The sequence below is a fragment of the Orycteropus afer genome, unplaced genomic scaffold (assembly GCF_000298275.1).
Source record: "Orycteropus afer afer isolate SDZICR_OR568_19922 unplaced genomic scaffold, OryAfe1.0 scaffold00002, whole genome shotgun sequence".
Lineage (NCBI taxonomy): Eukaryota > Metazoa > Chordata > Mammalia > Tubulidentata > Orycteropodidae > Orycteropus > Orycteropus afer.
In genome coordinates this window covers 31,132,605-31,149,173 of record NW_006921589.1, presented here as the reverse complement: position 1 = coordinate 31,149,173, position 16,569 = coordinate 31,132,605, and the positions used below count along the sequence as shown (strand labels likewise).

General features: G+C 38.1%; 1 protein-coding gene across 1 annotated transcript in view; it reads left to right on the top strand.

Annotated features, from left to right (window-relative positions):
* Nucleotides 1–15,991, top strand: part of BMPR2 (bone morphogenetic protein receptor type 2) — a 230,862-nt gene extending 214,871 nt beyond the window's left edge. The window contains exons 11-13 of the mRNA XM_007935044.2: nt 10,091–10,263; nt 12,694–13,970; nt 15,741–15,991. Coding sequence (XP_007933235.1) covers nt 10,091–10,263; nt 12,694–13,970; nt 15,741–15,991 — 1,701 coding nt within the window. The remainder of the gene's footprint in view (nt 1–10,090; nt 10,264–12,693; nt 13,971–15,740) is intronic.
* The last annotated feature ends 578 nt before the right edge of the window (nt 15,992–16,569 follow it).

The following is a 16,569-nucleotide window of genomic DNA, read 5'->3' as shown; positions in this document are numbered from 1 at the left end:
TATTTTCTCTTTTCTTGCTTTCTCATTCTTTTTTTTATACCTTCTTGCTTTTTTTTTTTTTTTTTGATCTTGTTATATTTCTGTTTTATCCTCTTCTTTTCTTTTCTTTGTAAGCTTTTAAGGCTTTTACTTTATCTTTGGAATTTTGAGATTGTACCTGAATGTGTTTTGGCTTAAGTCTTTTCACACATATTTTTGTTGGTACCAGATATGTTTCAGCTTGAAAATTCAGAACTTTCTTCAACTCAGAGGAATTTTCTAATATTATTTTAAACATTATTTCCTCTCTTCTGTTCCCTGCTTCTGGGATTTCCTTTAGATAAATATCAGACTTCCTGACATTCAGGATTCAATTCTTTTCTTGCATTTTCTGTCACTGTATTCTACTTGTTCAAGATTTACTCAGCTTTATATTTCAAATCACTCATTTATTTTTCAATCTTTTCATTAAATTTTTAATTTCCACAGTCATAACTTCTAAAAATTCTTATTATTTACTTTTTCCAAAGCAGTCTGTTTGTTTTAAGAATATAATAGTATTTTTGTATCTGTGAAGGTGTTAATTAGAATTTCTGAAATAGATTTTCTTGACTATAAAGAGCAAAAAATGAAAGAAAGAAGCAGTTTAAATCATTTTACTATATATTTTCACATTCCAATTTTATGTTATCTTGGTAGAACTAGAATATTTTTGTTTTAGATCCTGGCATAGGTGGGGTGATAACATGTCAGAGAAAAGTTAGAGAGACATTATACATTTCCATACAGGGTTAGATTAAACATTTTCTTCATTGGTCATCATTGTCAGAGATTGCCTTCAATGAAATTAAAATCCTTTCTAAGCATTAGGTAGTGGAAGAGACTGTTGCCAAGCATATATGCCCAAGATTGCCTCCAAACTGTAGCCCTGTTATGGGAACTGGGACAAATCCTTAAGAGGTCCCTGACAGCAGGTGAGAGGCTGAATCCTCTGTCAGAATTAATTAGAGGTACCAGCCTCACAGTAGAACATTCCTCAAAGAAACATCTCTTTGTGAAATTTTATTTTACTAAAATACAACTTCATCTTCCCTACATTGTTTTATTTCACCTGAAGAAATAGGATCCATTATTTTCAAGTATCTCTTGGTAACCCTACCATTACTTTCTATGGGATATGCATTAAATGCATATTAACCTGAAAGCTTTTTACTCCCAATTTAGAATAGGTTGCAAAGTAAAGGATTAGTAAAATTTGGTTCATTTCCAACAAATCCATTTACATCTAATGTGCTATAGTCAATAGAACTTCTCTCCACTGACAATCCAGTAGTGGAGTTAGATAGCAAATATGTAGTTTATGAAAAGAGAAATAGAGTGCTGTCTAAAAAGAGACATTTTTGCTTTCATAGTTGCATTGTAATTTTAAAAAAGGTTTTTTTAGTAATAAAACTCAAAAGCTTCCAAATATTAATGAATGCAAAATCTGGTTTTAATTTCTAAAATCCTGGGGATCCAAACATAGAATAATTGATAAAAGGGCGGAAGAACAGTTTCCTAACAAAAGTTATAGAGTGGTACAGTTGTACATTGTGGAAAACACTATGACATTTCCTTAAATAGTTAGAAATAGAGATACTATATGATCCAGCAATCCTACTACTAAGTATATACTAGAGAAATAAGAGCCGTGACATGGATATATGTACACTCATGGTCACCACATCATTATTTACAATAGCAAAAAGATAGAAAAAACCTAAGTGCCCATCAGTGGATGAATGGTCAGACAAACTAGGGTACATGCACACAATGGAATATTATGTACTCAACAGATCTATAAAACTCTTCGTAACATGGATGAACCTGGAGGTTGTTAGCTGAATGAAGTGAAGTAAGTCAATCACAAAAGAACACAAATATTGTGTGAAACCACTGTTAAAATAGTCAAGAAAAGCTTTGTGGCTCAACTTTCAGCCCAAACAGTAGACAGCCCTATGGGGTAAACAAAACACCAAGGAGGTACACTCTGTAGAACAGTCAATCATTCGAGATCCAAAGGGCAGCATTTGCCCAGGAATAAAGCTCAGAAGACAGGAAGGGATAGGAAAGAAGGATGAATGGAAATGGTAAACATGGGGAGGAAGCAGGAATAGTGTTGTTATATTGTGGATACTGCATTCAGTGTTCCGAAATAAAATGTGTATGAACAGTTGAATGGAAAACCAGTTTGCTCTGTAAACTTTCACTCAAATCACAATAAAAAGTTGGAAAAAAAAAAAAAAGTCAAGAAAACGTTTATTCTTTGATGGTTACCAAGAATGGGAGGAAAAATCATTAACTAGAGAGTAGACACATACGAGTTTGGGTGAAGGGAGAGGCAATAACAATAGAGAGATTAGCACAGTATGACTAAGACAAAGGAAGACACTGAGAGATGCACAAGGGCTACAGACAACAAAGGGTAAATAGTATTACATACATAATCCTGCAATAACAGTAATATCAAATAATTTACTACTGGATACATAGGAAGATATGTTAGATTAATAGGTATGGGATGGTGTATGAGAGTACACTCACGAGCATATATAGGTTTGGCAGAGGGTATTTCTACATACGTGTTTGTATGTGCTGCAGATATATCCAGGTAATAGAGTAAGAGTAGATGGCTTTTTGGAGGGCTGGAACGGATCAGGGAAAGCTGGGAAGTGGGAGTAGAGCAGTTTGGAACAGCTAAGGGAGACAAAATCATCTGTCAATTTGTCATCCTGTGGTGGCTTGTATGTTGCTGTGAGGCTGAAGGCTATGCCACTGGTGTTTCAAGTGCCAACAGGATTACCCGTGGTGGACAGTTTCAGCAGAGCTTCCAGACTAAGACAGACTTGGAAGAAGGAAAAGGCCATCCACTTCTCAAAGAACTGTCCTGTGAAAACCTTACGAATGGCGGTGAAACACTGTCTGATACGTTACTGAAAAATAGCCCTGAAACATTATCTGATATAATGCCAGAAGATGAGCCCCTCGGGTCAGAAGGCATTCAAAATATGACTAGGAAAGAGCTGCCTTCTCAAAATAGAGCTGACCTTAATGATGTGGATGGACTAAAGCTTTCAGGACCTCCTTTTGCTGATGTGGCATGACTCAAGAAGAAACAGTTGCAAACATCCATTAATAATCGGAACATGAAATGTACAAAGTATGAATCTAGGAAAATTGGAAGTTGTCAAAAATGAAATGGAACACATAAAGATTGATATCCTAGGTATTAGTGAGCTGAAATGAACTGGTTTTGGCCTTTTGAATAAGACAACCATATGATCTACTATGCTGCAAATGACAAATTGAAGAGGAGTGGCATGGCATTCATCATCACAAAGAATGTTTCAAGATGTGTCCTGAAGTACAATGCTGTCAGTGACAGGATACTATCCATACGCCTATGAGGAAGACCACTTAGTATTACTATTATTCAAATTTAAGCACCAACCACTAAAGCCAAAGATGAGGAAATTGAAGATTTTTAAATTTAGAAACAAGAATCCAAATGTAGTCAGAAAATGTGATCTTGGTGATAGAAATGATGCTGGAGATTGCATGATAGAATTTTGCAAGACCAATGACTTATTCATTGAAAATACCTTTTTTCAACAACATGAATGATGGCTGTACGTGTGGACTTCGTAAGACGGTGTACACAAGAATCAGATTGACCACATCTGTGGAAAGAGGTAATGGAGAAGCTCAATATCTTCAGCCAGAACAAGGCCAGGAGCTGACTATGGAACAGACTATCAACTGCTCGTATGCAAGTTCAAGTTGAAGCTGAAGACAACTAAAAGAAGTCCACGAGAGCCAAAATATGACCTTGATTATATCCCTCCTGGATTTAGAGACCATCTAAAGGATAGATTTGATGCACTGAACACCAGTGACTGAAAACCAGAATAATTGTGGGATGACACCAAGAACATCACCATGAAGAAAGCAAAAGGTCATTAAAAAAGACAGGAAAGGAAGAAAAAAAACAAAGTGGATGTCAGAGGAGACTCTGAAACTTGGCCTTGAATGGAGAGTAGCTACAGCAAATGGGAGAATTGAGGATAAAAGAGCTGAACAGAAGATTTCAAAGAGCAGCTCAAGAAGACAGAGTCAGTTGTTATAATGAAATGTGCCAAGAGTTGGAGTTAGAAAACCAAAAGGAGAGAACATGCTCAGCATCTCTCAAGCTGAAAGAACTGAGGAAAAAATTTAAGCTTTGAATTGCAATATTGAAAGATTCCATGGGCGATATGTTGAATAATGCAGGAAACATCAAAAGAAGATGGATAGAATACACAGAGTCACTGTACCAAAAAGAATTGGTAGATGATCATCAATTTCAGGAGGTAGCATGTGATCAGGAACCAATGGTATTGAAGGAAGAAGTCAAAGCTGCATTAAAGGAATTGGTGAAAAACAAGGCTCCAGGAACTGATGGAATACCCATTGAGATGTTTCAACAAACAGATTCCGCACTGGAGGCACTCACTTGGTTATGCCAAGAGATTTGGAAGACAGCTACCAGGCCAACTGACTGGAAGAGATCCATATTTGTACCCATTCCAAAGAAAGGTGATCCCACAGAATTGGCAATTATCGAACAATATCATTGATACTGCATGCAAGTAAAATCTTACTAAAGATAATTCAAAAATGGTTGCAGCAGTATATTGACAGAGAACTTCCAGAAATGCAAGCTGGATTCAGAAAGGGACTTGGAGCGAGGGACATGATAACTGATGTCAGATGGATCTTGGCTGAAAGCAAAGAATATCAGAAAGATGTTTCCTTACGTTTTATTGACTATGCAAAGGCATTCGATTATGCAGATCATAACAAATTGTGGATAACATTGAGAAGAATGGGAATTCCTGAACACTTAATGTATTCATGAGGAACCTGTACATAGACCAGGAGGCTGTTGTTCGAACAGAAAAAGGGAACACTGAATGGTTTAAAATTAGGAAGGGAGCACTCAGGGTTGTATCCTTTCCCTATACATCTGTATGCTGAACAAATAATCTAAGAAGCTGGACTATATGAAGAAGAACGTGGCAGCAGGATTGGAGGAAGGCTTACTAACAACCTGCAGTACACAAATGACACAACTTTGCTTGCTGAAACTGAGGATGACTTAGAGTACTTACTGATGAAGATTAAAGACTACAGTATGGATTACACCTCAATATTAAGAGAACAAAAATCCTCCCAACTGGACCAATAAGCAGCATCACGATAGATGAAGAAAAGATTGAAGTTGTCAAAGACTTCATATTGCTTGGTTCTATAATCAACACCAATGGAAGCAGCAGTCAGGTCATCAAAACATGTATTGCATTGGGCAAATCTGTTGAAAAAGACCTCTTTCAAGTGCTGAAGAACAAAGATACCTCTTTGAAGACTAAGATGTGCCTAACCCAAGCTATGGTATTTTCATTCACCTCATATGTATGTGAGAACTGGACAAGGAAGGAATAAGCAAGACCAAAGAAGAGTTTGATGCTTTTGAGTTATGGTGTTGGTGAAGAATGCTGAAAGTACCATGGACCGCTAAAAGAATTAACAAATCTGTCCTGGAAGAAGTGCAGCCAGAATGCTCCTTGGAAGTGAGGTTGGCCAGACTTTGTCTCTCTTACTTTGGTCATGTTGTCAGAAGGGACCATTCTCTGGAGAAGGATGTCATACTTGATGAAGTGGAGGGTCAGTGAAAGAGGGGAAGGCCCTCAACAGGATGGGTTGACACAGTGGCTGCAGCGATGGGCTCAGGGATAGTAGGGATCGTGAGGCTGGCACAGGACCGGGCAGTGTTTTGTCCTATTGTACATGGGGTCACTATGAGTCGGAGACGATTCGACAACACATAACAACATCAACAACATATAGTAGAGCATACAGGGGGCAAAGTTATGAAAACTTCTTAGCCGTATCAAAACACCTTGAAGGGACTGTCACTGGCCTTTAGGGCTTAGGACCACGGTCTTGGGAAATTTAGGTCAATTGGCATGACATACTCCATAAAGACAGTGTTCCACATTCTACTATAATGAGTAGCAGCTGAGGTCATCTTGAAAAAATCTACAAACTTTTGTTGTGATCCAGAATTCAGCCTGTTACATACTTTTTTTGCTCATACAGTCCACATTAAGAAACACAAGTTTACATCATGACACAGTGAGTGTCATAAGATAATATTCGACATACTGATATTTTGTATTCTAGTCTAAAATATTTTAGTTTTAGGAAGCTGATGGAGTTATTTGTTTTAAATGCTGGTCCCAACCCACTAAGCTGATTTCCTGACCACCAACTTGCCTTTTTCTGCCCTTGAGTGAAAAAGACAAAGTTCCTTGCCTTCCTTTCCTAGCTCCTATTTTTCTTTTTTTTTCTTTTCTGTTTGTCCTCATTGGTATAATAATGATGTCTCCCTTAACTCATTTACACAAATGTTAAATACAATTTATTTCTTCCATTTCTACTGGCTTTGTTTTATTCTTCTTTGGTTTTTATCACCAATTAGAGTCCCCTATCAAAGTATTCATCTGATTTTGCCTGAATATTTATATTGTTCACCATTCCTGTTTCCCCTTCCCAATTTTTTTTAACATTTAAAAAGGTATAATTGACATACAGTAAACTACAGTATGTCATAGTAGTTACAGCATTCAGCTGCTAAACAAAAGGTCAGCAGTTTGATCCCACCAGCTGTTCCATGGCAGTCTACTTCCGTAAACCCTTTAGAAACCCTGCTTTGGGAACCCCGTGGGGTAGTTCTGCCCTGTCCTATGGTGTCATTAGGAGTCGGAATCTACTTGATGGTAGTGGGTTTGGTGTTTTGGGGTATTTTATTTAAGTATACAGTGTAATAAGTTTTGACTTGTCTACATACCATTAAAGCTATCACTTCAATCAAGGTTGTGAACATGTCAATTACTCCCAAAAGTTTCCTTGTGCCCCTTGGTAATCCTTTTCTCCTATCTCTCTCAATACCTCCTCTCTGTCCCATCCCCTCACTCCCACCATTAGCTGCTTTCTATCATTAGAGATTAGTTTATATTTTATAAAATTTTATATAAATGGAGTGATGTAGTGTGTATTGTTTTTTGTCTGGCTTCTTTCACTCAGCATAATTGTTTTGAGATTCATCTATCTTGTGTGTATCAGTACTTTATTTCTTTGTACTGCTGAGTATTCCATTGTATGGAGGATGTTGTTGTTGTCGTTATGTGCCATCGAGTCGGACCCGACTCATAGCGACCCCTCCTTGGGTTTTCCAGGAGGTATCACTACGGAAGTACATTGCCCAACCTTCCTTCCGAGGAGTGGCTGGTGGGTTTGAACCGCCAGCCTTCTGGTTAGCAGTCAGGTGCCTTAGGCACTACGCTACCAGAGCTCCCTGTATAGAGAGGATATACTACAATTTATCTGTCGGCCTGATGATGGATATTGGGGTTTTTTCCAGTTTTTGACTGTTACAAATAAAGCTGCTAAAATATACATGTACAAATCTACGTATGCACATACGCTTTCATTCTCTTAGGTAAATACCTAAGAGTAGAATGAGTGAATTATATAGTGGGTATATGTTAAACTTTTTAAGAAATTGATAAATGGGTTTTCCAAAGTGGTTATGCCATTTTACATTCCCAGGAGTGTGTAGTAGTTCCAGTTCCTCCACATTCTCCTCAATACTTGGTCTGGTCAGTCTTGTCAATTATGGACTTTCTAATACATGTGTAAAGAGCTCTGGTGGTGTAGTGGTTAAGGCATTTGGCTGCTCACCAAAAGGTCTGTGGTTCAATCCACAAGCCACTTCATGGAAGAAAGATGGGGCAATCTGCTTCCGTAAAGATTTATGGCCTAGGAAACCCATTGGGGGTTGCTATGAGGCAGAATTGACTTGATGCCAGTGAGTTTGGTTTTGGTTTAATAGGTATGTAGTGTTACTTTGTGTGGTTTTAAGTTACATTTCCATAATGATTAGTACTGTTGAGCATCTTTTTATGTGTTTATTTACCATTCTTGTCTCTTCTTTGGTGACATGTCTATTCAAAATCTTTTTTATTCCATTTTTTAACTGAGAGTTTGTTTGTTTGCTTTAATTATTACTAAATTTTGAAGTATTTATGTACTCTAGATGTAACTCCTTTTTCCCGGATTTTGGCCTCTTTTTTTTCATTCTCTGAACAGTCTGTACAAAAGCAGAGGGTTTTAATTTTGCAGAAGTCAAATTAAACCTATTATTATTATTATTATTGGGCATGCTTTTGGTGTCATATTTAAGAAATCTGGGTTACCAGATAAAGTATTTCATGGAATGTATACTTACACTAAAAAAACAAAATTAGTTCATCATGTATCTGAAATTCAGATTTTACTGGGTGCCCAGTATTTCTATTTCCTACATATGTCAATCTATCCTAAAGTCCTCTTTTTGACAGTCAGTCCTTTAACAATATGGGAATTGTAAAGACCCGAGCAGGTGAGAAGCTTAAAGCACAGCGAAGACAAACCCAAGGAGAGGGGTCTGAAGGAATTCTGGATGAGATCCACTAACACACAAACTCTGTTTTTCAAAAAACTAGACGGTACCCAGCTACCAATGTCAATCACTCGGGAAAGGGAGATACTGGATAGAGCGGGAGGAAAAATGTGGAACAAAATCCAAAAACACAATAATGACCATAATTACTCGTCGTATGGAGTCTGGTGTGACTCCCAGTACTATGACCCTGAGATACACTTTGGGCCTGGAATAAAACTCACTCCTAGGGGCTGGCTCTTAGCCCAATAGTAAATAAGATGAACACACAGAGATACTCACCCCAGGGTGACATACTCACATACTCTATGGAGATGCATCCCTTGGAACAGTCAACCATGGGGCGCCAGAGGAAATGCAGGACACACAGGAGTGCATAACTATAAGAGGCACAGGGGTCTGGGGAGGGGGGATTACTGGGAAGGGAGGGGAGGAGGGTGGGTTAGGGTTGGGGATGGTAATTGGTGAGTGAAACCAAATGTACACAAAATGTTGAATGTAAAATAAACTCTGCTCTGTAAACTTGTGCACATGGTGGTGGGGGGCTGTTTTTCAAGAGGGAGTTGAAACTAATCTTCCCAAAAAGGGAGACTATTGTTCATTGTTGTTGTTGTTATGTGCCATCAAGTCAGACCTGACTTATAGTGAACCCTCCTTGGGTTTCACAGTGACCCCTCTTTGGGTTTCCAAGGCAGTATCACTACAGAAGTAGATTGCCCCATCTTCCTTACGAGGAGTGGCTGGTGGGTTTGAACTGCCAGCCTTCTGGTTAGCAGTCAAGTGCCTTAGGCACTATGCTACCAGAGCTCCCATTGTTCATTGTTAATATATAGAAATAAGGAACTGTAGTGGCATAGTGGGTTAAGGCAGTTGGTTGCTCACCAAAAGGTTGGCAGTTCAAACCCACTAGCTGCTCTGTGGGACAAAGATGAGGCAGTGTTCACTTCCATAAAGATTTATAGCTGTAGAAACCCTGTGGGGCAGTTATACTCTGCCCTGAAGTGTCTCTATGAGTTGGCATCAACTCGATGGCAGTAGGTCGTTTAATAAATAGAAATACTACAAAATGGAACTGCTTTTGATACTTCTATTCAAATTAATTTCAAGAAGAAGAAAATGCTACACCTTTAAGATTTAAGATTGAGATGAAGCACTTTTGACTAGGAGTAAAGGAGAAGAAAACTCACCTGGAGAATGAAGATAATCTGGTGCCAGAATTGCATGAAAGTCAAAATTAACTTTTGAAGTGAAGTTAGTGGCTGTTGATTGAAATAACAATGTTTCAAATCGGTAACAATGACATTAAACATCTGCTGTGAATATTTCTTCAAAGAATGAAGTTAAAGATGCTCCTCATCTTTTGAGAAAAGTGATCCTTTACAAATTCTGAAGACTAAAATGTTTTATGATACTATATAAAATACTGATAATTGATTTTTCTTTTACCTCATGTTGTAAATTTAAAAGTTCAATACAAATTTATTGGGATAAAAAAAAGATACACTGTTTGACAGTTACTTTGTATTACAGGCAGTGAGGTCACTGAAGGAGACAATCGAAGACTGTTGGGACCAAGATGCAGAGGCCCGGCTTACTGCCCAGTGTGCTGAGGAAAGGATGGCTGAACTTATGATGATATGGGAAAGAAACAAATCTGTGAGCCCAACAGTCAATCCAATGTCTACTGCTATGCAGAACGAACGGTAAGGCCCTGAGGGGTTTGATATCTGTCAGTCAAACTGAAACCAAAGAATAGGAAAGAAATACTGTTAAAAGAGACTAAGAGTGCAATGCTTAACTTATATGATCTGAAGTTATAATTTTCCTTTTAATATTTCCATTTTTCTACTGAAGATTTTTATTTGGTATGAGTATGAGGGCAAGATGGAAGCTGTGTTTTTTATAACTAAAGATAGAGTAAAAGAGATGAGTCTTTCTCTATCAATGCTCAACTTCCCTATAAGAATAAAGGTAAAACATTTTTAAAGTTCCAAAAGTTTATAAACACTTCTATATATATTGTCTCATTTATCTTTTGTTATTATTATTCACCCCTCCTAGTTGTTTTTGTTTTAAGGAAATGAAACCATGAACTTGTGTAAATGTCTAATTACTGTTTCACTGGAGGATAAGGTTTCTAGATTTCCTATCCAATATTCTTTGGTATAGCATATACCATGAATCTTACATGAAAACAACTCAAAAAGTTCTTTCCATCCTATCATGAACATTATTCTATGAAACATTTTTTGTTGGAACTTGACTTTTAGTTCTAAATAAAGGGCTTTCATTTAATTCCTACTACTTGAAAATTTCAGACTTTTATCTGTGTTTTTTGTTCTGTGTTCGAGGAAAAAAATCTTTCTATTAATTTGTCATTTTATCTAATACATGTTAAAAAAAAATTCACAAAAGTGTCCAGAAAAGGGTTCTCAGAGAAAACTTAGATAAAAATACACTGGATTCTTGAATCAGTTTCTTTGCTATTTCCTGTTATTCTAATTTCTGAGAACAATTTTTATTATAAACTATGAGCCCAAAATTGGGTTTATACTACTTTAGATTGAATTAGCTTCAGCATATAAATCTTTAAGGCTTGTACATCAGCAAGGTAAATACTAACAATTCTACTTATAAATTTTCTCACTTTATATGTACGGAAAGACAATCTTCTGCATCCATTCCTGTGTATCTCATATTTTTCATTTCCGAGAGAATGTTATTTGTACTTCTCTCAAGAGTCAGCTGCTTTTACCTTAAGTACTTTTGAACTTTTCTTAGAACGTAAGAAGAAACCCTGTTGCTCCTCCCTTTCTGTGGCATGCTTTGCCTCCTCTGCCATTAAGCTCTACCCTCTACGTGGTCTTTTCATCTCCATTTTCTACTGTTGTTGTTGTTGTTATGTGCCGTCAAGTCAAACCCGACTCATAGTGACCCCTCCTGGGGTTTCCGAGGCAGTATCACTACGGAAGTAGGATTGCCCAACCTTCCTTCCGAGGAGTGGCTGGTGGGTTTGAACCGCCAGCCGTCTGGTTAGCAGGCAAGTGTCTTAGCCACTATGCTACCAGAGCTCCCTACTAGCTTCCCTTAAATCATAGCTCATCAAGGTTGGACAGTCTACTTCCGTAGTGATACTGCCTCGGTAACCCAAGGAGGGATCGCTATGAGTCGGGTCCGACTCGATGGCACATAACAACAACAACATAGGCTTTATTATACAGAATCTTTCCTTCCGTACTCTTCGGCACCCTTTTCCTGTGCTGTGTAACAGCTTTTTTCTTCTTCCCCCTCTGGGCATTCTCCTGATTTCATCAGTGTTCCCTCTGGCTCATCTTTTCCTTTTCTCCTAAAACACTTGTATCTATTAATGTTCCCAGTGTTTATACTTTGATTGTTTTAATTAAATCTACCCTGGTTTTAAGTAAAATTTTAAATGATACAAATATATTGTGTGCTACTCAAGAACCATCACTCCCAGGGAGAGACTATGACTGTGAAGACCATGATAATTGGAGAGCCTGAGTCCTTGATCTTTTATCTGCCTTATCCTCTAGGCTCTAGGACTTTCATTTGTGTGGCTCAGACTACCCCAGGAAGATATATTCTGTTGCTAGATTATGCCTCTTAATGGAGGCAGCTTGAGTCAGCTTAAAAGCTTATGTTCTTTGTGCCATTCGCCATTGGACCTTAATTGATAACATATTGGTTAAGGAGATACCATGTATATAGAATTATGAGGGTATAAAATGAACATATGCCATGGTTCCTCCTCTCATGGAACTTAAGGTCTTGTTGTACAAACATCTTTAATATACAGTTCATAAAGATATGGTTAGTGATGTTATGGGAAGATTTTTAAATTAACCCTTGTAAACCAAACTAATTAACATGTATAAAAATATCTGGATCTGCACAGGTTTTTCACTGAGCTTTAATTCATTTAAAACTATCACATTAATACGTTAATTGACTCTTGATTATTTGATTAGCATTTTTAAATAACATCTAAAACAATAGAGGTCATGAATAAAATAGAAAGTAGATCAGACTGTAAAATCAGAGGTGTTAAACTTGGAGAGAACTGTTTGTCGTAAATGTACTTTCTCAATGTGACACTTCTTTCTTTCTTTAAGCAACCTGTCACATAATAGGCGTGTGCCAAAGATTGGCCCTTATCCAGATTATTCTTCCTCCTCATACATTGAAGACTCGATTCACCACCCTGACACCATTGTGAAGAATATTTCCTCTGACCATTCGATGTCCAGCACACCTTTGACTATAGGGGAAAAGAACCGAAACTCGATTAACTATGAACGACAGCAAGCACAAGCTCGAATCCCCAGCCCTGAAACAAGTGTCACCAGCCTGTCCACCAACACAACAACCACAAACACCACTGGCCTAACTCCAAGCACTGGCATGACCACTATATCTGAGATGCCATACTCAGATGAAACAAATCTGCATGCCACAAATGTTGCACAATCAATTGGGCCAACCCCTGTCTGCTTACAGCTGACAGAGGAAGACTTGGAGACCAACAAGCTAGACCCAAAAGAAGTTGATAAGAACCTCAAGGAAAGCTCTGATGAGAATCTTATGGAACATTCTCTTAAACAGTTCAGTGGGCCAGATCCACTGAGCAGTACCAGTTCTAGCTTGCTTTACCCACTCATCAAGCTTGCAGTAGAAGTGACTGGACAGCAGGACTTCACACAGGCTACAAATGGCCAAGCATGTTTAATTCCTGATGTCCCACCCGCTCAGATTTATCCTCTCCCCAAGCAACAAAACCTTCCTAAGAGACCTACTAGTTTGCCTCTGAACACCAAAAATTCAACAAAGGAGCCCCGGCTGAAATTTGGCAGCAAGCACAAATCAAACTTGAAACAAGTAGAAACTGGAGTTGCCAAGATGAATACAATCAATGCTGCAGAACCTCATGTGGTAACAGTCACCATGAATGGAGTGGCAGGTAGAAATCACATTAACTCACATGCTGCCACAACCCAGTATGCCAATGGGGTAGTACCATCTGGCCAGACAGCCAACACAGTGGCACACAGAGCCCAAGAAATGCTGCAGAGTCAATTCATTGGTGAGGATACCCGGCTGAATATTAACTCCAGTCCTGATGAACATGAACCTTTACTGAGACGAGAACAGCAGGCCGGCCATGATGAAGGTGTTCTGGATCGTCTTGTGGACAGGAGGGAACGGCCCCTAGAAGGTGGCCGAACTAATTCTAATAACAACAATAGTAATCCATGTTCAGAGCAAGATACTCTTCCACAGGGTGTTCCAAGCACAGTAGCAGATCCTGGACCATCAAAACCTAGAAGAGCACAGAGGCCTAATTCTCTGGATCTTTCAGCCACAAATATCCTCGATGGCAGCAGTATACATTGTAAGTGGAAGTACCATTTAATCTTTACTGTTGTGTCATTTTGGACCATTTAATTAACTACTTAGAATTAGGTTGCATTTCAGCTAATCATTCTCTTACCATTGCCACTTTTGAAAAGAAAGTGAGAAACTATTTGGTGGCCCTCAAAAGTAATTCAACTATTATAATGGGAATAAAGTAAACTTTTTATTGTTCATAATTACAAACTCACTGTTACAGTACTCAGAATAATTACCAATTTAATATGTACCTTATTAGGCTGCTGCTTTTAACGTACCTGACATACTTGCTATGAATGGTAAAGAAAAAGAAACAAACTCACTGCCATCAAGTCAATTCCAACTCATAGTGACCCCCTTTGGGTTTCCAAGACGGTAAATCTTTACGGAAGTAGATTGCCTAGTCTTCCACAGAGTGGCTGGTGGGTTTGAACTCCCAACCTTCAAATGACAGTCAAATGGCAGTCAAATGACAGTGTTATTGTTGTTGTTTAGCATTAATAGATCTTTAAAATCAGAGAAAATTCAGGAAAGTGACCAGAAACTATAAAATTGATCTCAGTTTCTTGTTACCTTTATTTTCCCAAAAGTTAAGAGTTGAATCCCCTACATACCAACAGCGACTTAAACAAATAAATTGCTATTTGGTTTCTGGCCCCAAAGGGATTACAACACAAAACAGGAGAGCACATGAAAATTTGTAGCGGTGCTTATTATAACAAATTGGTCTCTGTTATAGACTGACAGCACTCATTGGGGGGTAGGTCATGGTTGTGGTTGTCAAGGGCTACAGAACGGGTAAAGGAATGCTACAGGTCTCAAAAAATAATTAATAGACTCTAGCCTTTTTCTTACGGAGCTCTGGTGGCATAGTGCCTAAGGCATGTGACTGCTAACTAGAAGGCTGGAGTTCAAACCTACCAGCCACTCCTCAGAAGGAAGATTGGGCGATCTACTTCCGTAGTGATACCGCCTCAGAAACCCAAGGAGGGGTCGCTTGTGAGTTGAATCCAATTCAGTGGCAGTGAGTTTGGTTTTGGTTTTTTGGCCTCTTTCTTAAGGAGCTCTGGTGGTGAGTGCTTTAAGGCTAACCAGAAGGTTGGTGGTTCAAGCCCACCAGCCCCTTCACGGGAGAAAGATGGGGCAATCTACTTCCATAGTGATTTATCACCTTGGAAACCCAATCAATGGTGGTCGCTATGTGTCGGAATCAACTGATGGCAGTGCGTTTTTGGTCTGAGCCTCTTTTTTGAGTGGGCTTTATCAAAGATCAATTACAGGATTCTGTTTGAGTAAAAAAATAACATCAGGCATGGGGAAAAAGAATTTCTAAAAAATTTGTATTCTAATATTTCTGCCATTCTTCTGAAAAATACTAATATGCCAGGTGCCTTTAAAATTTGGTCCACTTTGAGCATTAAGTGGAATGATTTAATGCAGTTTGCTAAGTTAAGACTTTTATCAGTAACCAAAGGATTTGGAATACAGTTGATAACTTTGAATTTCATTTTTTCTATATGGTTTTCTTCTTTGCCCTATAAAATAATTCAGTTATTTATTTTGTTTGTTTGTTTGTTTAAAGGGTCTCAAAAATAAATTGGTTAGGTTTTGCCTAGAAAAATATTGCCTGGCATCATCAATTTTAAGAAATGTCCATTAATACCGCCTACAGTCATTGTTTTGACCTGTTCTTGAGTAATTTAAACCCTAAGCCTTTATGTCTGAATGGTTTCTTTGTATAGAGTTCATTTTTCTGTATTTTTATTTTTAGTAGGTGAGTCCACACAAGATGGCAAATCAGGATCAGGTGAAAAGATCAAGAAACGTGTGAAAACTCCCTATTCTCTTAAGCGGTGGCGCCCTTCCACTTGGGTCATCTCTACTGAACCACTGGACTGTGAGGTCAACAACAATGGCAGTGACAGGGCAGTTCATTCCAAATCCAGCACCGCTGTTTACCTTGCAGAAGGAGGCACAGCCACAACCATGGTATCTAAAGATATAGGAATGAACTGTCTGTGAAATATGTTCAAGCCTATGGAGTGAAATTATTTTTTGCATCATTTAAACATGCAGAAGACATTTAAAAAAAAAAAACTGCTTTGTCCTCCTGTCAGCACCCCCTCCCATCCCTGCAACAAGGACTTGCTTTAAATAGATTTCAGCTATGCAGAAAATTTTAGCTTATGCTTCCGTATTTTTTAAGTTTGTTTTTTTTAAGTTTTGCACTTTTGTTTAGTCTCGCTAAAGTTATATTTGTCTGTTACGACCACAGAATTATATGTGTGTGTATCAAAAGTGGTCTCAAAATATTTTTTTAAGAAAAAAAAAAAGCAAAAACAATGTGTTGCTGATAATCAGTTTGGACCAGTTTCGAAAGGTCATTAAAACAGAAGCAAATTAAGACAGGTTTGACTGTAGTGGTGTCTGGTATCCATGTTTTATTTCTGGGCCCAAGGTAGTTTATGTGTTATGTTCCTGAACATACTATCTGTTGGACATTCTTTTTGTGTTTTGTTTGAATGTGCAATAGTCTATAGGCTACAAATAAGCTTTCTTGTAAGCTCTCTTCCTAACAGGATACACATTCTTCCATAATA